Source organism: Ranitomeya imitator, chromosome 6, assembly GCF_032444005.1.
Source record: "Ranitomeya imitator isolate aRanImi1 chromosome 6, aRanImi1.pri, whole genome shotgun sequence".
Taxonomy (NCBI): domain Eukaryota; kingdom Metazoa; phylum Chordata; class Amphibia; order Anura; family Dendrobatidae; genus Ranitomeya; species Ranitomeya imitator.
This window is the reverse complement of record NC_091287.1, coordinates 536,253,875-536,277,621: the sequence shown is the minus strand read 5'-3', so window position 1 is coordinate 536,277,621 and position 23,747 is coordinate 536,253,875. Positions and strand designations below refer to the sequence as shown.

General features: G+C 40.3%; 1 protein-coding gene across 2 annotated transcripts in view; it reads left to right on the top strand.

The window, feature by feature from the left end:
- ADCY8 (adenylate cyclase 8) overlaps positions 1-23,747 on the top strand; it is a 376,530-nt gene that overhangs the window by 351,065 nt on the left and 1,718 nt on the right. For both annotated transcript variants that reach the window (XM_069731929.1, XM_069731928.1), the window contains 4 exons: positions 2,503-2,661; positions 6,958-7,104; positions 15,721-15,813; positions 16,340-16,454. In XM_069731929.1, the coding sequence (XP_069588030.1) occupies positions 2,503-2,661; positions 6,958-7,104; positions 15,721-15,813; positions 16,340-16,454 (514 nt within the window). The remainder of the gene's footprint in view (positions 1-2,502; positions 2,662-6,957; positions 7,105-15,720; positions 15,814-16,339; positions 16,455-23,747) is intronic.

Sequence of the window (23,747 nt, the reverse complement as noted above, 5' to 3'; positions counted from 1 at the left end):
GAAATAGAACTAAGCAACAGCACATGAGAAAAAGACTTGGGTATACTAATAGATCAAAGTAAAAAAGGGGAGAAGCCAGCGCCACTGTTGCCGTGCGCGCTGGGTTATGTACGCCATTCTTTCTGTGTTTGTTGGTGATTGACCTAGGCTGCTGTACAAACATACAGCAGCCCTGCCCTGCCCTAGGCTCTGTTTGATTGTGCACCTGTGTCCAAGCCTGTCTCACCCTTCATCTGTGGTGCTGGTTAGGCAGTGTGGAGGTTGTACCTGAAATGTCTATGTCCAGACCTGGTCAACCGTTATCTGTGTTTGCCCTTTCTGGCGCCATGGGAGTGATTCAGAAATGCTTCAGGTACAGCTTGCATTTAATGTGGTCTTGCTTTTAATACATTTAGGAGGCCATAATGGCACAGCAAATATAAAAAATGTAGAGTAGGACTGCCCCATTATGAGAATGCCTTGACGTGGCGGGGTGGATCAAAGAATTGATCAGTTGTTTGCTAAATGTCTCATTTTTGAAATACAGTTAGAAATCAATATGTGCAGGTGCACTTTATGTTTTGCGTTCTGACCATAAGCAGCGCTGGCTTCTCCCCTTTTTTACTCTTATACTAATAGATCACAGACTGCACATGAGTCAACAGTGTGATACAGCAGCAAAAAAGTCAAACACAGTTTTAGGATGTAATAGGAGAAGCATAGAGTATAGATCACATGAAGTAATTATCCCCCTCTACTCCTCCTTGGTCAGGCCTCGTCTGGAATACAGTGTCCAGTTCTGGGCACCACATTTTAAAAAAGACATTGAACAACTGGAGCAAGTTCAAAGAAGAGCGACCATGATGGTGACCAGACAGCGAAATATGTCCTACAAGGAATGGTTTAAGGATTTGGGAATGTTTAGCTTGCAAAAAGGAAGGCTAAGAGGAGACTTAATAGCTGTCTACAAATATCTGAAGGGCAGTCACAGTGTAGAGGGATCATTATACTCATTTGCACACGGAAACACGAGAAGCAATGGAGTGAAACTGCAAGGGTGAAGATACAGATTAGATATTAGAAAAAACATTTTGACACTGAAGGTGATCAATGAGTGGAACAGGCTGCCCTGAGAGGTGGCGAGTTATCCATCAATGGAAGTCTTCAAACAGAGGCTGGACAGACATCTGTCTGGGATGGTTTAGTGAATCCTGCATTGAGCAGGGGGTTGGACACGTTGACATCTGTGCTCCATCTAGATAAGCCAGGAAAAAAAAAACACTGAAATATAAAAAATAGATAAAATAAAATCAATAATATAACAAATACCTTTTAACCTTAGTATTTTTACATTCTCGTTATTTGTGTCCATTGTCGCCCGATTTGCTCTTTTATGGTTTCATGTCTGAAGTGTCGGATAGTGAATGGTTAATTATTATGTTTTTAAGAGAAAAATATCAGATAATTTCATATAAATGTAAAAAAAATTACACACAAAAAAAAGCAAAAAGCCGATCCGTCTGCTGCGAGTGGGAACAATTACTCGGAGACCCACTGACAAATTGTTAATTGAAGCCAAGCTAAAAATAATGCCGGCTGGCAACTACAGCGGAAACTCATTTGGTTAGATCAGAGAATTGAGGTAGAAACAAAAAGTTCCATCGAAACAGCTAAACAGCAACGATCTGCTAAAAAAAAATTCAGAAATGTCCAATCTATCAAAATATAAACTAAATTAATCTGATCGGTAAATTTTGAAGCAAGAAAAAAAAATTGAAACTCCAAAATTACGTTTTTTTGGCAGTCGCAACATTGCAATAAGAGGAGATCAAAACATTGTATCTACCCCAAAATGGTATCAATAAAACGTCAGCTCAAGGCGAAAAAATTGGACTTCACACTGCCCCAAATCCGGAAAAATGAAAATACTATGGGTCTTGGAAAATGTTGACAAAAGCAAAAGCTTTTTTTTTTCACACAAATATTGAGTTTTTTCTTTCACCAATTAAATTAAAAATAAACTATGCATGTTTGGTATCTGTGAATTTGTACTAACCTGCGGGATCATATTGTCAAGTCACTTTTACCATATAGTGAACATGGTAAGTAAAAAAAACCCAAAAAAACAATTGTGGAGTTGCACTTTTTTTTTTGCAGTTTCACCATACTTAGAATTTTTTTTCCCAATTTCTAGTAACACTATATGTTAAAATCAATTTCAACGTTCAAAAGTACAGCTCGTCCTGCAAAAAACAAGCCCACATGCCGGCATATTGATGAAAAAATGAAAAAGTTATGGCTCTTGGAAGAAGGAGAGGAAAAAACGAAAATGGCATCGGGGTGAAGAAGTTAAAATGGTTTAAAACACTGATAAATGTTATGCACTGACTTACGACAAGGACATGTCACAAATTGTTCAACATCTGGATGAAAAACGCTTTTGATAAATGTCCCTCAATATGTCTGGCATTTTATAATTAGAGAAACTGATATTTTTTTTTTCCTATGATTTCTTTCTTGCAGCTAGAATATACTGCACGGCTGGATTTTTTGTGGCGGGTTCAAGCCAAAGAAGAAATCAGTGAAATGACAGAATTGAGGGAACATAATGAGAACATGCTGAGGAACATTCTTCCGAGTCATGTGGCTCGTCATTTTTTGGAGAAAGACCGAGATAATGAGGTTTGTGTCTTAAATTGCTTTTTAAAACGATGTTTAATTGTATTTTTTGGTAATTCGGGTAGATTGATACATTTGACTTTCTGATGGCAAAATGACGATTCCATCTCTGATAGAATAAAAAGGGGGCTAGAAGCAGAAATAAAAAAGATGGCTCCTCTCGGTTCTGCCTCAGGTTCCCTCCTCCCCAGAGGAGCCTTAAACTCTAATGTAAACCCTCCCCTGCTTAAAATGCTCTTAATACCTTATAGCCAGCCATGTTTGGATTTGGACATGTACCTCCCATGTTTGCTACTATTTTGACTTGAGGAGGCCCTTCACTGCGTTATGAACCTTTAGTCTTTTTGGCCAGCCTAAGTTAGATTCCTACTCTCCATTAGTCCAGTACTAGTTGCATGAATGTCTTTGTGATGCCAATACCCATGGTCTCTCCCACAACAAGCCGGGCCATTACTGTTCCAGGGGTTGTTTAGCTCAACGTACCTGTTTCCATAGACATTGATAAGGCTCTGTTAGACTAGGGGTTCTCTGTTGAATTTAAAGAAATGTTGTCATCAAAAAATGACCTGTTGTTTATGACAGGTTTGTATATTACATGCATTTAAAAAAAAAATGATGATTTTTTTTTTCATTAAAAAAAATAGTAATTTTGCAATGTTCACACTGGCCACTTGGACTTTGTTATACTCATACTTCCTGTCCTTTCAGGAAGAGTTTGCAGCAGTTTCCTTATCATCACAGACAAACTTATGACAGGTAACACCTCTGTATATTGGCAAGAACACACACAAATTAACAGCTCACCCTGCTCCTCTTTCTTTCCAAAACCAAAAAAAATGAGCCGGATCATAAGGTGGTATATGTTCACTGTGTGAAAACCACGTTTACACAGTTTCCATGTCAAGTAAAAAAAAAACAGCATATATCCTATAGTAAGTAAATAGTAATAGCACATATAAATAACATAAAGTGCTTGGTTAACACTATTTTTTATCAAAAAGCGTAAAAGTCATCCCACCTCGACAAGGTGTACTCGGTCGGGACGGTCCTATCCAGTTCCTAGCATTAAAACCTTACTATATCTATATGGTTAAAATGCCTAGCTCAGAAAGGGGCAGCCATACTACTGTTTGTACAAAGTACAAAAAAAACTACCACAAAATCAAAAAAAATGAGCCGGAGCATAGGCTGATGTATGTGAAATGTGTAGGACCATGTTCACACTGTGGCAATTTCACAGACAAAACCCAAGAAAACAAAATGAGCATATAGCCTATAATAAAGAAATACGGTAAGTGTAAGAACATATTCACATTGACTAGAGGATATGCGTTTATTTTATTTTTTTCTTGCGTTTTATCAGTGAAATTGCCACAGTGTGAATGTGCTCTTACTCATTGCCTGTAAACCAACTTATGCTCCGGGGAGCCTCCGGCTCATTTCTTTGGTTTTGCTGTAGTTTCTTGTACTTTGTACAAACAATTGCCTGTACACCAACTTATGCTCCGGGGAGCCTCCGGCTCATTTCTTTGGTTTTGCTGTAGTTTCTTGTACTTTGTACAAACAATTGCCTGTATACCAACTTATGCTCCGGCTCGTTTATTTGGTTTTACTGTAGTTTCTTGCACTTTGTACAAACAGGGACATGGCTTCCCCTTTCTTAGCTAGGCATTTCATCTATAGAGCTCATCATGTACGGGTGGCTGAACAGACCTCCGTCCTGCTCTGCCCACTTTAAGGTCAGTTGACACAGGGTAAGGCTTAAATACTAGAGACAGGATAGGACCATCCCGCCTGGGAACACCTTGCTGCATTGAGATGATTTTTATGGTTTTTCATCAAAATATTGTTTAACAAGTACTCTGTTATTTACATATACTATTATTATTTACGTACTAAAGAGTATATGCTCATTTTGTTTTGTTTTTTTTTCTTGAGTTTTTCCCCTTTCCTTCTCTATGACCTCTGCACACACTCATTAGATGCTCCTATACAAAAGAATAGTGTCAGAATCTGCTAAGTGCTGCTAATGTTCATGTGAATTTAATAAAACAACAGAAAATTAAAGTCTAAAAAATCTCCAATGGCCGGTGTGAGAATTGAAAGATTTTTACATTTTATTTTTAATGCTGATTAGGATATAAAAAAATGCAATTTTTTTTTAAATAAATGTAAGAAAAAACCCTGATTTATAAAATGGGTCATTTTGTGATGACATCTTTCTTAGCTGGAGTGAAACACCCTAAACACCCAGTATGCAGTGCATGATCAGTGAAAGAAAAGCACTAATAAACTGAAAACCATCCCGGGAGCCTTTCTATGGTACTTAGGTTGTCACAGAAATGAAAATGATGGGAAAAAATAACTTTTGATGAGTCGTTTTAAAATTTATTTGTATTTTTTTTTATTATTTCTCCTTTTAGTGGAAGCTTTTTGCATATTGTTCGGGTAGGTTTTTTTTTTTATAAGATCAGGACATCCAGTTCTCTGAGAAACTCCATGCTCTGTCACTTAGATAAGAGCTTCAGCGTTTACCGTTCATCGATTCTAATTTCAAGGGATTGTATATTGTTCAGTGCTCTATAGAAAGAGGCTTTTCTTCAGTTTCCTCTTGTAGTAAATGCAGTAAATAATCTTCGGAAATGTTGGTCGCGGGCTGAGTGCAGGCGGATGCTTCACTATTACAATCCATTACCCTCTTTTGTGATCACCAAGGCTGTTTCACAATCGAAAAAACAATAAACACCTAATTTCAGTGCAGGAGAGAGGATATATGGCGAGTACAAAGCAGGACCGCTCCACGTCCGCGGACACTACCGGGGTGCAGTCCATATAGGATACACTCTGTACTGGTCCCATTACCTCCTCCTATACTATGAGCAATCATAGCGACCTGCTCACATTAAAGGGAACTTATCATCGAAAGATTACATCATATCGATGGGGTTTTTTTTAGTAAGCAGCTTTTTATTTAAGAAAATTAAATATATCAAGTTTTTAAATTACTAGAGAAAATGGTCCCCCGATGGTAAGAATATAACTGTTTCAGGAGTACCTGGGAATGGCCAAAACTGGAGGAAAATGCCAACCTTTGGGTGGGGTTTAATTAAACGTCACTTCCAAAATTGGATTTCTCCACCCATTTTTTGGGTGGAGTTTAATTAAAACCCACCCTTTTGAATCAAAACATACATCCCTTAATTTGTCAAGTCTTTTGCTGAAAATTCGAGACAATCCAAACAAATTCTGGACTGTTGACACTAGTATGAACTAGAGCAGACAGAACAGGCTGATAGTTCCTGTCTTCTGTATCTTGTCACCTTTGCTGTACAGACTGGGACAGAATGAGCAGAGTCATCTTTTTATCATTAGAGTATATTATGATGGCTCTATTGTAATCCTGAAAGCCTAGATAAGTCAGGATACCAATACTATACCCAGTGTATGAAAATGCCTAATCACTCCCGGCAAAATTATTCACCAGCTTATTACTCCGTCAACGCTGTAATAACTTGACATTTCTCATCATGATGCGCAGACAATAAAGAAAGACATTTGTGTTTAGAAATGTTTTAGAAAAAAAAAAATTTACAGTGTGTTTTACAGTATTTTATTTAATTAATGAGACTAAAACTAAGTACGAAACAGGCCCTATAAGAGGCATTTATCCATAATATTCAACATATTTTATTCACTAAAACTTTTTTTAAAAATCTGTATTGTTCTATTTTTTTCACTTACTTTTTTTTTAATTGTAAGATATTTGTTTTCAACATTAATTAGTTCCGTGATGGGATTTTTTTAAATTGTAATATAATGTAAAGTATCTAGATAACATTTAATTATAGGTTCTGCATGTAAAAATACATTTGTTAGGGCAGCTTTGAGAATATTTATTAGGCTCACATGATAAAACCGTCCACCTTCGCGATCGGGAAGGAAGGAGCCGATGGTTAAAGAACAAAAAGGGTTAAACATCTGGGATCAAGAGTTTTTTGCAATCCTTGCCGTTAGTAGTCAGTTCCTGCACTTCTCCCACGCTGCCGAGGAAAAGTAGTCTCTGCTGGTAGCATGTGAGAGCATCGAGCACACTTACCCCTGGCAAAAAGGAACCTGAGAGGCAAAGGAGCTGTGTGCTTCGGAAGAAAAGAAGATGAGAAAACTCCTTTAAATTCTGAAAATAAATTCAAAACCATACATTCGTCTTTAGCAAAGTGAAATTAATCCATTGTGCAAAGTCATATTTTCCTAACAGTGGAGTGACCATCTTCAGTGTTGATTTTTCCTCTCTTCCTTTAGGAGCTGTATTCCCAGTCCTACGATGCTGTGGGAGTCATGTTTGCTTCAATCCCTGGATTTGCTGACTTTTATTCACAAACGGAAATGAATAACCAGGGTGTAGAGTGTCTGCGTCTGCTGAATGAGATAATTGCTGACTTTGATGAGGTAAATAGCATTCTTATATTTGCTGTTCAATTCCTGCCTTCTAGACTATAACTAAAAAATGTTACTCTTGTCTGCAAGAATATAACTACTATAATGCCGCCCCTGTGTATAAGAATATAACTACTATAATACTGCCCTTATGTACAAGTATATAACTACTATAATACTGCCCCTATGTACAAGAATATAACTACTATAATGCCGCCCCTATGTACAAGAATATAACTACTATAATACTGCTCCTATGTACAAGAATATGACTACTATAATACTGCCCCTATGTACAAGAATATAACTACTATAATACTGTCTCCTATGTACAGGAATATAACTACTATAATACTGCTCCTATGTACAAGAATATAACTACTATAATACTGCCCCTATGTACAAGAATATAACTACTTTAATAATGCTCCCTATGTACAAGAATATAACTACTATAATACTGCCCCTATGTACAAGAAAATAACTACTATAATACTGCCCCTATGCAGGGCCGGCTCCAGGTTTTCGAGGGCCCCGGGTGAAAGAGTCTCAGTGGGCCCCCCCTTTAACACATACCCCGATTTATGATGCACAGATACGGCAGAGAAATGTATAGTACAATGCCAGATTTCACTTCTTACATGAGTGACAGCTATTGTAGATTCTGCAGTGTATATATACAGGAGGAAAGGTGCTGTGCAGTGTATACAGTGGGGCAAAAAAGTATTTAGTCAGTCAGCAATAGTGCAAGTTCCACCACTTAAAAAGATGAGAGGCGTCTGTAATTTACATCATAGGTAGACCTCAACTATGGGAGACAAACTGAGAAAAAAAAATCCAGAAAATCACATTGTCTGTTTTTTTAACATTTTTTTTGCATATTATGGTGGAAAATAAGTATTTGGTCAGAAACAAACTATCAAGATTTCTGGCTCTCACAGACCTGTAACTTCTTCTTTAAGAGTCTCCTCTTTCCTCCACTCATTACCTGTAGTATTGGCACCTGTTTAAACTTGTTATCAGTATAAAAAGACACCTGTGCACACCCTCAAACAGTCTGACTCCAAACTCCACTATGGTGAAGACCAAAGAGCTGTCAAAGGACACCAGAAACAAAATTGTAGCCCTGCACCAGGCTGGGAAGACTGAATCTGCAATAGCCAACCAGCTTGGAGTGAAGAAATCAACAGTGGGAGCAATAATTAGAAAATGGAAGATATACAAGACCACTGATAATCTCCCTCGATCTGGGGCTCCACGCAAAATCCCACCCCGTGGGGTCAGAATGATCACAAGAACGGTGAGCAAAAATCCCAGAACCACGCGGGGGGACCTAGTGAATGAACTGCAGAGAGCTAGGACCAATGTAACAAGGCCTACCATAAGTAACACACTACGCCACCATGGACTCAGATCCTGCAGTGCCAGACGTGTCCCACTGCTTAAGCCAGTACATGTCCGGGCCCGTCTGAAGTTTGCTCGAGAGCATTTGGATGATCCAGAGGAGTTTTGGGAGAATGTCCTATGGTCTGATGAAACCAAACTGGAACTGTTTGGTAGAAACACAACTTGTCATGTTTGGAGGAAAAAGAATACTGAGTTGCATCCATCAAACACCATACCTACTTTAAAGCATGGTGGTGGAAACATCATGCTTTGGGGCTGTTTCTCTGCAAAGGGGCCAGGACGACTGATCCGGGTACATGAAAGAATGAATGGGGCCATGTATCGTGATATTTTGAGTGCAAACCTCCTTCCATCAGCAAGGGCATTGAAGATGAAACGTGGCTGGGTCTTTCAACATGACAATGATCCAAAGCACACCGCCAGGGCAACGAAGGAGTGGCTTTGTAAGAAGCATTTCAAGGTCCTGGAGTGGCCTAGCCAGTCTCCAGATCTCAACCCTATAGAAAACCTTTGGAGGGAGTTGAAAGTCCGTGTTGCCAAGCGAAAAGCCAAAAACATCACTGCTCTAGAGGAGATCTGCATGGAGGAATGGGCCAACATACCAACAACAGTGTGTGGCAACCTTGTGAAGACTTACAGAAAACGTTTGACCTCTGTCATTGCCAACAAAGGATATATTACAAAGTATTGAGATTAAATTTTGTTTCTGACCAAATACTTATTTTCCACCATAATATGCAAATAAAATGATAAAAAAAACAGGCAATGTGATTTTCTGGATTTTTTTTCTCAGTTTGTCTCCCATAGTTGAGGTCTACCTATGATGTAAATTACAGACGCCTCTCATCTTTTTAAGTGGTGGAACTTGCCATATTGCTGACTGACTAAATACTTTTTTGCCCCACTGTATATACAGGAGAGGTGCTGTGCAGTTTATATATACAGGAGGAAAGGTGCTGTGCAGTGTATATATACAGGAGAGGTGCTGTGCAGTGTATATATACAGGAGGAAAGGTGCTGTGCAGTGTATATATACAGGAGAGGTGCTTTTCTGTTTTGAGTTTTTCTATGAAACAAAGACTTTTCTACATAAACAACGTTGTTTGGTTTTGCGGCCCCAACAGATCTGTGCTACAAAGTAACAGGCGGCTCGGGCATTAATGAGGGACCTGATGCTGAATCCTTTCCACAAACCCTAATGACCCAATTAGTGCCCTGTCATTAGAAGCTCATTAAACGCCTCCCTGTCCCGAGCAGTCATGTACAGTATGGGGGGATCCTGCAGCCCACCCCCTGACTGCTCCATACCATACACTGCCCTCTGTCGCTCTCACTATTATCCTGTGCATTTCTCTGTCATCGTTACCCCATGTTACACTTGTCATCCCCCACTACAGAGAAGCAAGGCAGCCAATGTCACCCCGTCCCGGATCCTAATGGCAGCAGGAAATGTCTGCTCCTCTATTGGGTTGGAACCTGATTTAATCAAGGAGTAATGTGGATTTGTTGCCGGTGGCTGCAGGGGAAGGGTTAAGTGATGCCATGTCCTTGGTGGGAGCAGTGGCAGCTGCTGGGACCTGGACAGAGACAACCAATGTTGCTGTGACTGCACAGTGTGATGTGGAGGAGAGAAGCTGAGACTCCGGAGCAGAAATCACCCACATGCCAGCACTGGGCAGAGTCCCTCCAGTCACCAGCCTGGGGCCACGGGGCCCCAATGTACAGCCCAGAGCTCGGGGCCACGGGGCCCCAATGTACAGCCCAGAGCTCAGTTTTATCCATGGCAGCAGCTCCCCTTCCTCCTGGCATCTGGTTAACCCCATTTATGCGGGTCGGATTGTTATCTTTAAGGTTCAGCAATAACCTTCATACAGATGGGAAGGGGTTAAGCTTCTTCCTACCCCACTGGTGCAGGTTTGGTGCAGCATGCATGTATTCTGGGTGAGCTGGGCGGCTACAGGCTGCACCCCATCAGCTGCTCCTCCAGACATCACCCACATTTTTAGGCAGCGGAGAAAGACAGCAGCAGACTGAGCCACAATTGCAACCACTGCTGGATACCTTTGCACTCACTCAGGCACTAGTAGGACGGAGCTCCTCGGAATCTGCCTGATAAACTTCAGCACTGTCTGCAGCCACCCAGGGGGAGAGCAGAGAACGTGCTCTCTCCGCCCACAATGTCACACTGGCTGCCTTCTGTTAACCCCTATGTGTGCCTGCCTGGCTGCACTGACTGAGTGAGAAGATGCTTGTGTCAGAGCTGGCACATAGGGGTTAAGAGAACGCAGCCAGCATGACTTTGTGGGGGGAGAGAGCATGTTATCTCCTGCTCTGCTCTCCCAGCTGTATCTATGACAGCATGAGTGGGCCCCCCCCTCTCCCCAGGGCCCCGGCATTTGCCCGCTGTGCCGGGTGCTGACGCCGGCCCTGCCCCTATGTACAAGAAAATAACTACTATAATACTGCCCCTATTTGCAAGAAAATAACTACTATAATACTACTCCTATGTACAGGAATATAACTATTATAATACTGCTCCTTATGTACAGGAATATAACTATTATAATACTACCCCTATGTACAGGAATATAACTAATATAATACTGCCCCTATGTATAAGAATATAACTACTATAATACTGCCTCTATGTACAAGAATATGACTACTATAATACTGCTCCTATGTACAAGAATATAACTACTATAATACTGTCCCAATGTACAAGAATATAACTACTATAATACTGCCCCTATGTACAAGAAAATAACTACTATAATACTGCCCCTATTTGCAAGAAAATAACTACTATAATACTACTCCTATGTACAGGAATATAACTATTATAATACTGCTCCATATGTACAGGAATATAACTACTATAATACTACCCCTATGTACAGGAATATAACTACTATAATACTGCCCCTATGTATAAGAATATAACTACTATAATACTGCCTCTATGTACAAGAATATAACTACTATAATACTGTCCCAATGTACAAGAATATAACTACTATAATACTGCCCCTATGTACAAGTATATAACTACTATAATACTGCCCCTATATACAAGAATATAACTACTATAATACTTCTCCTCTGTACAAGAATATAACTACTATAACACTGCGCCTATGTACAGGAATATAACTACTATAATACTGCCCCTATGCACAAGAAAATAACTACTATAATACTGCTCCTATGTACAAGAATATAACTACTATAATACTGCTCCTATGTACAGGAATATAACTACTATAATACTGCCCCTATTTGCAAGAAAATAACTACTATAATACTGCTCCTATGTACAAGAATATAACTACTATAATACTGTCCCAATGTACAAGAATATAACTACTATAATACTGCCCCTATGTACAAGTATATAACTACTATAATACTGCCCCTATATACAAGAATATAACTACTATAATACTGCCCCAATGTACAAGAAAATAACTACTATAATACTGCCCCTATGTACAAGAATACAACTACTTTAATAATGCTCCCTATGTACAAGAATATAACTACTATAATACTGCCCCTATGTACAAGAAAAAAACTACTATAATACTGCCCCTATGTACAAGAAAATAACTACTATAATACTGCCCCTATTTGCAAGAAAATAACTACTATAATACTACTCCTATGTACAGGAATATAACTATTATAATACTGCTCCTTATGTACAGGAATATAACTACTATAATACTACCCCTATGTACAGGAATATAACTACTATAATACTGCCCCTATGTATAAGAATATAACTACTATAATACTGCCCCTATGTACAAGTATATAACTACTATAATACTGCCCCTATATACAAGAATATAACTACTATAATACTGCCCCTATGTACAAGAAAATAACTACTATAATACTGCCCCTATGTACAAGAATACAACTACTTTAATAATGCTCCCTATGTACAAGAATATAACTACTATAATACTGCCCCTATGTACAAGAAAATAACTACTATAATAGTGCCCCTATGTACAAGAAAATAACTACTATAGTACTGCCCCTATTTGCAAGAAAATAACTACTATAATACTACTCCTATGTACAGGAATATAACTATTATAATACTGCTCCTTATGTACAGGAATATAACTACTATAATACTACCCCTATGTACAAGAATATAACTACTATAATACTGCTCCTATGTACAAGAATATAACTACTATAATACTGCTCCTATGTACAAGAATATAACTACTATAATACTGCTCCTATGTACAAGAATATAACTACTATAATACTGCCCCTATGTACAAGACAATAACTACTATAATACTGCCCCTATGTACAAGAATATAACTACTATAATACTGCCCCCTATGTACAAGAATATAACTACTATAATACTGCCCCTATGTACAAGGATATAACTACTATAATTTTGCTCCTATGTACAAGAATATAACTACTATAATACTGCTCCTATGTACAAGGATATAACTACTATAATTCTGCTCCTATGTACAAGAATATAACTACTATAATACTGCCCCTATGTACAAGAAAATAACTACTATAATACTGCCCCTATGTACAAGACTATAACTACTATAATACTGCCCCTATGTACAAGAATATAACTACTATAATATTTAATGTACTATAATATTGATAACTGCCGTAAAAGGAAAGGATACATTTTCTTAAACTCCTTCATAAACTCTCAAATACATGAAGGTGCCATGTAGTTTGCTGCCCAGAAGCAGTCCGCTATGCCATGTTCAGGGTCACTTATAGTAGGGTGTCTTTGATGTGCCCGTTTTGTGGGTTTTGACCTCTTTGCACATGAGATATGAAGCACAGTGGATAAGATGAGTTTTTATGTGACATGTGTTAATGTATTTAGTTAGATTTCGGTGCCATCTGTAACATATTCGAGTGACCTTAGCTGCCTGATTTTCAGAAGTGTAGCAGATGGACCGCTCAGTAACTAGAGGAGAAATGCAAGTGGCTGTGATTGAAACTTCAGAGAAATAAAAAGATTTTCATTAATTTCTAAATATTTTGCATCTTAATTTGTTCCAAATAGAAAACAACATGCCTTGAGATTGGCATATGGGCGCATAAACAGTGTACCCGAGCTGCTCGCATTCTCAAAAACCAGGTCATTGAAATTCAGAATATTGATGTGCATTAAATGGATAGTCCTGTTATATTTTACGCAGTTTATGTAAGTAGAATTGAAGGGTCTCTAGACATAGAACGCTGGCCTTAGAGATGTGCGGTTAGGCCAAAACCCCTCACTACTGATGTGAGCACACTTGCTATGATGGACTGCACACCTAGACCTTTTACCATGAATCCCACACTTTTGCCAAAACGTATAGAAAAGAAGGGGATATGCAAGGAATGAACTACAAAGGGCATCAACCAAAATCCGACCACTTTATAGCATACTTGCCAACTCTTCCGGAAAATCTTTCAGTAGGCTTTCAGAAAAAGAAGAGACCTCCAAGACTCCTGGAAGAGTTGGCACATCTCCATGGTGTTGTTGAAACCTCAGAGAAAGGGAAGGTCTCCCGAAATGTCTCCTTAGGTGTGTTTCCCTCATCGTCAGTCATTGTCTTTGCTCTCCTGCTCAGGCTATGGAATTGCATGTCTGCAATTGTACATTCACACTGGATTAAATATTTTTTGATAAATTATGAGGAGAAACAACTTGTGCCATTTTCCGTTATGTATAAACATCTAAAATTGGCATGTATTATATTAGAACCAGGAAAAACCTTTGGACAGCAAGGGACGTCAAGAGGGCGTATCACACAGGGCAGCAACGAAACAAAGGCCAACCATATTTGCTAACTTTTTGAGAATGTCCAGTGGACTTCCAGAAAAACGAGAGTCTTCACGCAATCAAGAAATAGTTGGCAAATCTCCTGCGTGTTGTGGAAACCTCAAACAGAGCAACACTTTCAGGTTTCTAGTATATTTTGCCAGGATGCTCTATAATTAGTCGTTACCCTAGCATTCAGAGTCAGGAAAATAGAGGGTGGAATTGGCATGGGGTTGGTTATGAACACTTCTAGGGACAAGCTTTGCTCGATACTCTCAGCACATAAAATTTGCGCGTATTGTAGTAGAACTAGGACAACCCAATGGAGAGGTAGGGGGATCTAACAAGGTGCCGACATACTAAATACTGACTCCTTTGTAGCACACTTGCCAGCTCTTTCAGAACTCTTTCAGTTGGCTCCCAGAAAAAGGGGAGACTTCTCGACTTCCTAGAAGAATTATCAAACCATCTTGGGGTTGCAGAAACCTCACAGAGAGCCGCACTTTCAAGTTTCTAGTGCACGATTCCGAGATGCTCCATTATTGATGGAGTCCTAGCATTTTGGGAGCAGAAAAATAAGGGGATTGAATCTGCATGGATGGGTGAGACCTGGAAAAGAGCTGTGGTTATAATCACATTTGGAGACAAACTTTACCCATTACTCTCAACGCATAGCATTGGTATGCTTTGAAGTAGATCCAGTACAAACCATTGCACTTGAGAGTTGAAATAGAGTGCAACTGGCATTGAACTATCCTTTCCCCGTATTTTAATTTTGTGTCATGTCTGGTGGACTAAATTCTTAGAAAATGGTTCTTCCAAGAAGTGGAGCTTAAGCGTCTTTACAACTATTGCCCCTAGCCACTGTGCCCATAAGTTCATCTTTGGTAGACCGTCCTACAGATGCTGTAGCATAAGAGCATCCAAGTGACCAATTCACTTTTTTACCTCTACACTCATTAACACCAACACTTTAGACTCATTGCTACAAGTTCCTAATTCTACGTCTTCACATGGAGTTTCTTCTCCACGTCTTGGTGCCTGTCCCCCTAGAAACTGCAGTGATTGTCCTTAGCTTGCTACTTCTGATCCTTTCTACTGTAGAACACCCACCAGTGAGTGCAGCTCTTGTGGCTAATGCAGGCGTAGACAAGGTGGTTTCTAATACAGGAGATCAATGAAAGAGCTTCTTCAAGGCATAACTCTTCTGAGACCATAGACCCTCTTGCCCCATGCCATATTCATGCGATTTTGGCACTGGTCCCACCAGCTGGCACCATCTTGACCTAGACTCTCTTTGATGGGTCACCTTGTAGGCCATATTCCTTCATTGTGTATAACAGAGCATAAAATACTCATGTCCTTGTGACTTTATACACATTTTCTGTATTTTTCTACAGTTATTAGATGAAGAAAGATTCCAGGACATTGAAAAGATCAAAACTATTGGAAGCACATACATGGCTGTATCGGGATTATCTCCGGAGAAACAGGTACTTATAAAATACAACCTAATGCCATGATTTCAGGTTCTTCTGTATGAGCCAGATATCTTATACGAATGGCGGCTGGGGCTAATTCATTTTCACACTGTTGGGTAGAGAGGAAATTTGTTCCGAGGGTCCATCCTCTAGCCATATAAAAGAAGGCCATGTTTATCCACATCCCTTAAACTGAGGCATAAGGATAGCATGAATATCCTAGTCTGTGATGCAAAATAATGGCCATCACCTACTATGTGCCATTTGCGATACAGACACCGTCTATGGACAAGAGTGGCGCTGTTACTGGAAAAAAAACACACAATCTTGAGCCACTTTATACCAAAAATGTATGCAATCCACATTGGCCGCCTACAACTAAAAACGTAAAAATAGAATATAAATTATGCAATAAAATAAGATTTAAAAAAAAAAAAAATTAAATGATAACATTTATTGTATGTTATAACTGCAGAAGTAAACATTTCCTGTTCTTGGTGAAAAAATCTAATGTTTTTTTTTCTTGCGAATGATTTAGCAATGTGAAGACAAATGGGGGCACTTGTGTGCTGTGGCCGACTTCTCCATCGCACTGAATGAAAGCATCCAGGAGATTAACAAACATTCATTTAACAACTTTGAGCTCCGTATCGGTAAGTATTGTGTAAGACACCCAAATGTTTGATGTGAAAGGAAACTTGTCACATAAGACATGGTATTCTGTATAATGTAGAGCTGGAGAAGCTGAGCACACGGATATTTAGGTTTACAGGAAAAGCTTCAGTATAACTTGGCATTTATTGACCTACATCTCTACTCAATCAGAGCTTAGGAGTCCAGTGGGTGGTTCTCTTGAACCCCTTCCCACAAATGGCTGTAACTGTTTTACTTAGCTCACATCCCACAACTTTAACCGTTCCAATGCTACAGTCAATAGTGGCAGTAGCATGTACGGCGGTTTACAGACAGATATTGCTCCTTCTCTAAGCTCATTGGTGGTGCCGATGACCACTAAGCAACAAAGAGGCCTAACAATGTCCTGTGTATCTGACATTTACCTGAGCCTATCAGATCCCACCAAAAACTGGTCTAATAGGCCGCATGTTAATCAAGCATTCATACGTTAGATAATGGTTAGATAATGCACTGCACTGTGTAAGTAGTACAGTGTATTATCAGTGTTATCAAGGGATCTCTTGGTTTGGTTGCTTTTGTGGAACTATTACAAAGTGTAAAAACATTTTTTAAATGAAACAAATATGTAAATATATATACGGTGTATATATTTGTGTGTGTGTGTGTATGTGTGTGTGCAAAATCTCAGTAATAATTAAAATATTGTGTATTTGTGAAAAAAAAAACCACAAAAGCAGCATGTATTTTCGGAATGACCTGTACTATAAAACTGTATTATTATTTATCCAGCATGATGACTGTCTTGAAAAAAAATGAAAAAGCATGCCAAAATTGCTCTTTTTTGTTGTTTTTTTCCTCTCAAAAATTGAAATAAAAATTGATAAAAAATAATAATAAAAACTACAGCTCGTCATAAAAAAAAATTCACACAGCTCTCTACTCTAAACAAAAATGAAAAAGTTAGGTCTCCACAAAATGACAATCAGAAAATAAGTTTTATATATATATATGTCTGTCATTATGTCTGGGACTCCGGTGCTAGACCTATTATTGTCCGTCAGGTCTGGGATTGTGCAACATGAAAGCAAAGCGTGTGTGTCGTAAAATCAGAATATGAGGCCGATCTGATGATTAAAGCTTGGGTGTGAATTGCAGGATATTCCTTATTACATGGAACATTGACCACAGGAGGCGCCATCTCATTGTTATTCCCAGTAGTTGAAGTGATGGCAAATGTCATAATAATGTGATAAGCGTTGATTCCAAAAAGGCAGATCTCATCATGGAAGACTTGTAGCGCCAGCGGAGAGCTACAGCTGCAGCACAGTTTTGTCCTGCAGAGCAGCGCTCCTGCGAGGAAGATGCTACACTATCAAAGGCTGCAAGTCTTCTGCAAAGTGAATGAAGGGGGAGGAAGGGACCCCATTACTGTAGACTAAACTGGGCGAGAGGAATTGTCAGGGTCGATGTATATGGGGATGAATTCTGTATGGAGAGGTTAGAGAGTGTAAAGACAAGATACATGTTCCGTCAGGAATAAGTCATTTTTGTTCTGTAATATCCAAAATTGAAACTATAGGATTCCAAAATCTACAAGACGAGCCATTTTTAAAGAATCGCATGAATAGTAGTAACATTATACAGTGCCCACTTAAAGAGTGCCACACAGTACACCCCTGAAGGTGTCATGCAAATAGTGGCACCGTGACTGGTGCCAGGTGGACCACAAGAAGTAAGATCGCACAGATTGGGACATTAAAAATGGCACAGAAACTGTTCCACTAAAAATAGTGAGATTAAAGGGAACCTGTCACCCCGTTTTTTGAGATTGAGCTATAAATACTGTTAAATAGGGCCTGCGCTGTGTGTTCCTATAGTGTATGTAGTGTACCCCGATTCCCCACCTATGCTGAGAAATAACTTACCAAAGTCGCCATTTTCGCCTGTCAATCAGGCTGGTCAGGTCGGGAGGGCGTGGTGACATCGCTGGTTCTTCCTCAGCTTTACGTTGGTGGCGTAGTGGCGTAGTGGTGATCAAGCAGCGCGCGATCTGCGCTGTAATCCCTTGCATCGGTGGGGGCGGCCATCTTCCTGGGGCCGCGCGTGCGCAGATCGAGTGCTCTGCTGCACGGGGCTTCAGGAAAATGGCCGCGGGATGCCGCGCGTGCGCATTAGAGATCGCGGCGGCCATTTTCCCAAAGCCGAGATGCAAATACTACTACTACTGAATAGACTGCTAAGCTTTGTATTATGGCAAGAAAAAAAGCAGCTTAGTAAAGAAAAACAAGTGGCCATCATTACTTTAAGAAATGAAGGTCAGTCAGTCCAAAAAATTGGGAAAACTTTGAAAGTGTCCCCAAGTGCAGTGGCAAAAACCATCAAGCGCTACAAAGAAACTGTCTCACATGAGGACCGCCCCAGGAAAGGAAGACCAAGAGTCACCTCTGCTTCTGAGGATAAGTTTATCCGAGTAACCATCCTCAGTAATCGCAGGTTAACAGCAGCTCAGATTAGAGACCAGGTCAATGCCACACAGAGTTCTAGCAGCAGACACATCTCTACAACAACTGTTAAGAGGAGACTTTGTGCAGCAGGCTTTCATGGTAAAATAGCTACTAGGAAACCACTGCTAAGGACAGGCAACAAGCAGAAGAGACTTGTTTGGGCTAAAGAACACAAGGAATGGACATTAGCCCAGTGGAAATCTTTGCTTTGGTCTGATGAGTCCAAATTTGAGATCTTTGGTTCCAACCACCGTGTCTTTGTGTGACGCAGAAAAGGTGAACGGATGGACTCTACATGCCTGGTTCCCACCGTGAAGCATGGAGGAGGAGGTGTGATGGTGTGGTGGTGCTTTGCTGGTGACATTGTTGGGGATTTATTCAAAATTGAAGGCATACTGAACCAGCATGGCTACCACAGCATCTTGCAGCGGCATGCTATTCCATCCGGTTTGCGTTTAGTTGGACCGTCATTTATTTTTCAACAGGACAATGACTCCAAACATATCTCCAGGCTGTGTAAGGGTTATTTGACCAAGAAGGAGAGTGATGGGGTGCTACGCCAGATGACCTGGCCTCCACAGTCACCAGACCTGAACCCAATCGAGATGGTTTGGGGTGAGCTGGACCGCAGAGTGAAGGCAAAAGGGCCAACAAGTGCTAAGCATCTCTGGGAACTCCTTCAAGATTGTTGGAAGACCATTCCCGGTGACTACCTCTTGAGGCTCATCAAGAGAATGCCAAGAGTGTGCAAAGCAGTCATCAAAGCAAAAGGTGGCTACTTTGAAGAACCTAGAATATAAGACATATTTTCAGTTGTTTCACTCTTTTTTGTTAAGTATATTATTCCACATGTGTTAATTCATAGCTTTGATGCCTTCAGTGTGAATGTACATTTTTCATAGTCATAAAATTACAGAAAAATCTTTAAATGAGATGGTGTGTCCAAACTTTTGGTCTGTACTGTAACTGACAGCACACTGTGGGACTTGGTAAAGTGCCAGGGAGTTATGGAGCAGCAGCTCGTCTACGGCTACCGCTCTTGGTCATTTTACATCAGCCCAAAGTTAGCAGAAAGTATGGCAGAGTTCACTAAGCGATATAGCAAAACTGATTTTGTGACGGAGTTCAGTATAGCAGAATTGGGTTTGTCACAAAGTCCGGTATAGCAGAGATGGTCACCAGTATGGTAGAGCTTGGTTTGTCACAGAGTCAAGTATAACAGAGACCGTCACCACTATAGTATAGCTTGGTTTGTCACAGAGTCCAGTATAGCAGAGATGGTCACCAGTATGGTAGAGCTGGGTTTGTCACAGAGTCCAGTATAGTAGAGATGGTCACCAGTATAGCAGAGCTTGGTTTATCACAGATTCCAGTATAGCAGAGATAGTCACCAATATGGTAGAGCTTGGTTTGTCACAGAGTCCTGTATAACAGAGATGGTCACCAGTATAGTAGAGCTTGGTTTGTCACAGAGTTCAGTATAGCAGAGATGGTCACCAGTATAGTAGAGCTTGGTTTATCACAGATTCCAGTATAGCAGAGATGATTACCAGTATAGTAGAGTTTGGTTTGTCACAGTCAAATATAGCAGAGATGGTCACCAGTATAGTAGAGCTTGGTTTGTCACAGAGTTCAGTATAGCAGAGATGGTCACCAGTATAGTAGAGCTTGGTTTGTCACAGAGTCCAGTATAGCAGATATGGTCACCAGTAAAGTGGAGCTTGGCTTGTCACAGAGTCCAATATAGCAGAGATGGTCACCAGTATAGTAGAGCTTGGTTTGTCACAGAGTCCAGTATAGCAGAGATGGCCACCAGTATAGTAGAACTTGGTTTGTCACAGAGTCCAGTATAGCAGAGATGGTCACCAGTATAGTAGAGCTTGGTTTGTGACAGAATCTAGTATAGTAGAGCTGACCAGTAATATAGCAGTGTTTGTTTTGTCATGGAGTCCAAGAGCAGTGGCAGTCCATTGTAGTGGTATGAATGCCAACTACATGAATGCACAGCTTTGGTGATACCACCTATAAGGCCACAGAAAGTGACAAAGTAGAAGCACAACGTACAGAAGAGCAGAGGTAGCCGACCAAAGCATGAGGAGTGGTGCTTCCGAAACTCCAGTCCTCACAGCCCCCACACGTCGTGTTCTCAGGATTTCCTTAGTATTGCACAGTTGCTGGACGTATCATCAAGACATGAGGAATTCTCTCACCTGTGAAACAGTATGGAAATCCTGACAACACAACCTGTGGGAAACGTGTGGGCTGAAGATTGGGAAGCACTGAGGAGGATGCGGGTCCCAATGCTGGAGCCAGGACAGGTGAGTAACATTTACAACTTATGGTGTCGGAAATGTGTTCTCATATGCATCGTAAGGGGTTAATAGAAAAATGTCACCTCTTCACAGTTTAACAGCAACCTGAGCACATGACCATTAATCCTGCCATCTTTGATCTTTTTTTTGTATGAATTGCTTCTCAATATAATTATTATAATCGTCCTAATAATGTTTTCTGCTGCGGCAATCACCGTGCAGGGCGCCATTTCTGCATATTCTGCCCTCATCACATCTAGAGATTTTTAGCCCAGAATATTAAACTATGTGAGTGATAAAGTGATTTTGTTATGATCCTTGCGGCATTAAATACATCATAATGAATGAAAATAATTAATTCAGATGAATCCGGTTGATCATTTGTGCCCAGGTTCATCCGGATGTTTAATGCATGCTGAAAAGAGCTGTCACCGAAATTCTGGGGAGGTCACAATTCGGAATTAATGACTCCTACACCAGAGTGCACCTGGTTTATATGCTGTAAACGGGACCTTTACATGGTGACTCATGGTCGTATCAGCGGCGCACAAGTCATCGTGCCTGTCATCCAGCGGCAGGAAAATAATGATAGCAAACGCTACTCACATCATCCGGCTCCAAAGAATCTCGTGCATTTTTATTTCAGTCCTGCCCATTGTACGGGCTGGTGCATAGAATATCTGCATCATGACAGTGCGTGACTGTATATTCCTGTGATAGAAAATGTGTCAGATGCCATGATTTAAGGATAGACAGATAGATAGATAGATAGATAGATAGATAGATAGATAGATAGATAGATAGATAGATAGATAGATAGATAGATAATAGATGGCAGATAGTGATGAGCGAATATACTCATTACTCATTACTCGGAGGGGGTCCTCCGAGTATTTTTTTAGTGCTCGGAGATTTAGTTTTCCTCACCTCAGCTGAATGATTTACATCTCTTAGCCAGCTTGATTACATGTGGGGATTCCCTAGCAACCAGGCAACCCCCACATGTACTTATGCTGGCTAACAGATGTAAATCATTCAGCTGCAGCGATGAAAACTAAATCCCCGAGCACTAAAAAATACTCGTAGGTCACCCTAGCGTGCTCGGGAAATCTCAAATAACGAGTATATTCACTCATCACTAATGGCAGATGATAGATAGATAGATAGATAGATAGATAGATAGATAGATAGATAGATAGATAGATAGATACAGTGGGGAAAAAGTATTTAGTCAGCCACCAATTGTGCAAGTTCTCCCACTTAAAAAGATGAGAGAGGCCTGTAATTGACATCATAGGTAGGCAGGTAGGCCATAACTATGAGAGTCAAAATGAGAAAACAAATCCAGTAAATCACCTTGTTTGATTTGGCAAGATTTATTGTGCAAATTATGGTGGAAAATAACTATTTGATCACCTAAAAACATGCAAGATTTCTGGCTCTCACAGACCTGTAACTTCTTCTTTAAGATGCTCCTCTGTCCTCCACTCATTGCCTGTAGTAATGGCAGCTGTTTGAACTTGTTATCAGTATAAAAGACACCTGTCCACACCCTCAAACAGTCACACTCCAAACTCCACTGTGGTGAAGACCAAAGAGCTGTAGGACACCAGAAACACAATTGCAGCTCTGCCCAGGCTTGGAAGACTGAATCTGCAATAGGCAAGCAGCTTGGTGTGATGAAATCAACAGTGGGAGCAATAATAAGAAAATGGTAGACATACAAGACCTCTGATAATCTCCATCGATCTGGAGCTCCATGCAAGATATCACCCCGTGGGGTGAAAATGATCACAAGAACGGTGAGCAAAAATCCCAGAACCACACGGGGGACCTAGTGAATGACCTGCATAGAGCTGGGACCACCGTAACAAAGGCTACCATCAGTAACACACTATGCCACCATGGACTCAGATCCTGCAGTGCCAGACGTGTCCCCCTGCTTGAGCCAGTACATGTCCAGGCTCGTCTGAAGTTTGCTAGAGAGCTTTTTGATTATCCAGAAGAGTATTGGGAGTATTGGTGTGATGAAACCAAAGTAGAACTGTTTGGTAGAAACAAAACTCATTGTGTTTGGAGGAGACAGAATGCTGAGTTGCATCCAAAAAACACCATACCTAATGTGAAGCATGGGGGTGGCAACATCATGCTTTGGGGCTGTTTCTCTGCAAAGGGGCAAGGACGATTGATCCGTGTACATGAAAGAATGAATGATACCATGTATCGTGAGATTTTGAGTGCAAATCTCCTTCCATCAGCAAGGGCATTGAAGATGAAACATGGATGTGTCTTTCAGCATGATAATGATCCCATGCCCACCGCCAGGGCAACGAAGGAGTGGCTTTGTAAGAAGCATATGAAGGTCCTGGAGTGGCCTATCCAGTCTCCAGATCTCAACCCAATAGAAAACCTTTGGAGGAAGTTGAATGTCCATGTTGCCAAAAACATCACTGCTCTAGAGGAGATCTGCATGGAGGAATGGGCCAACATACCA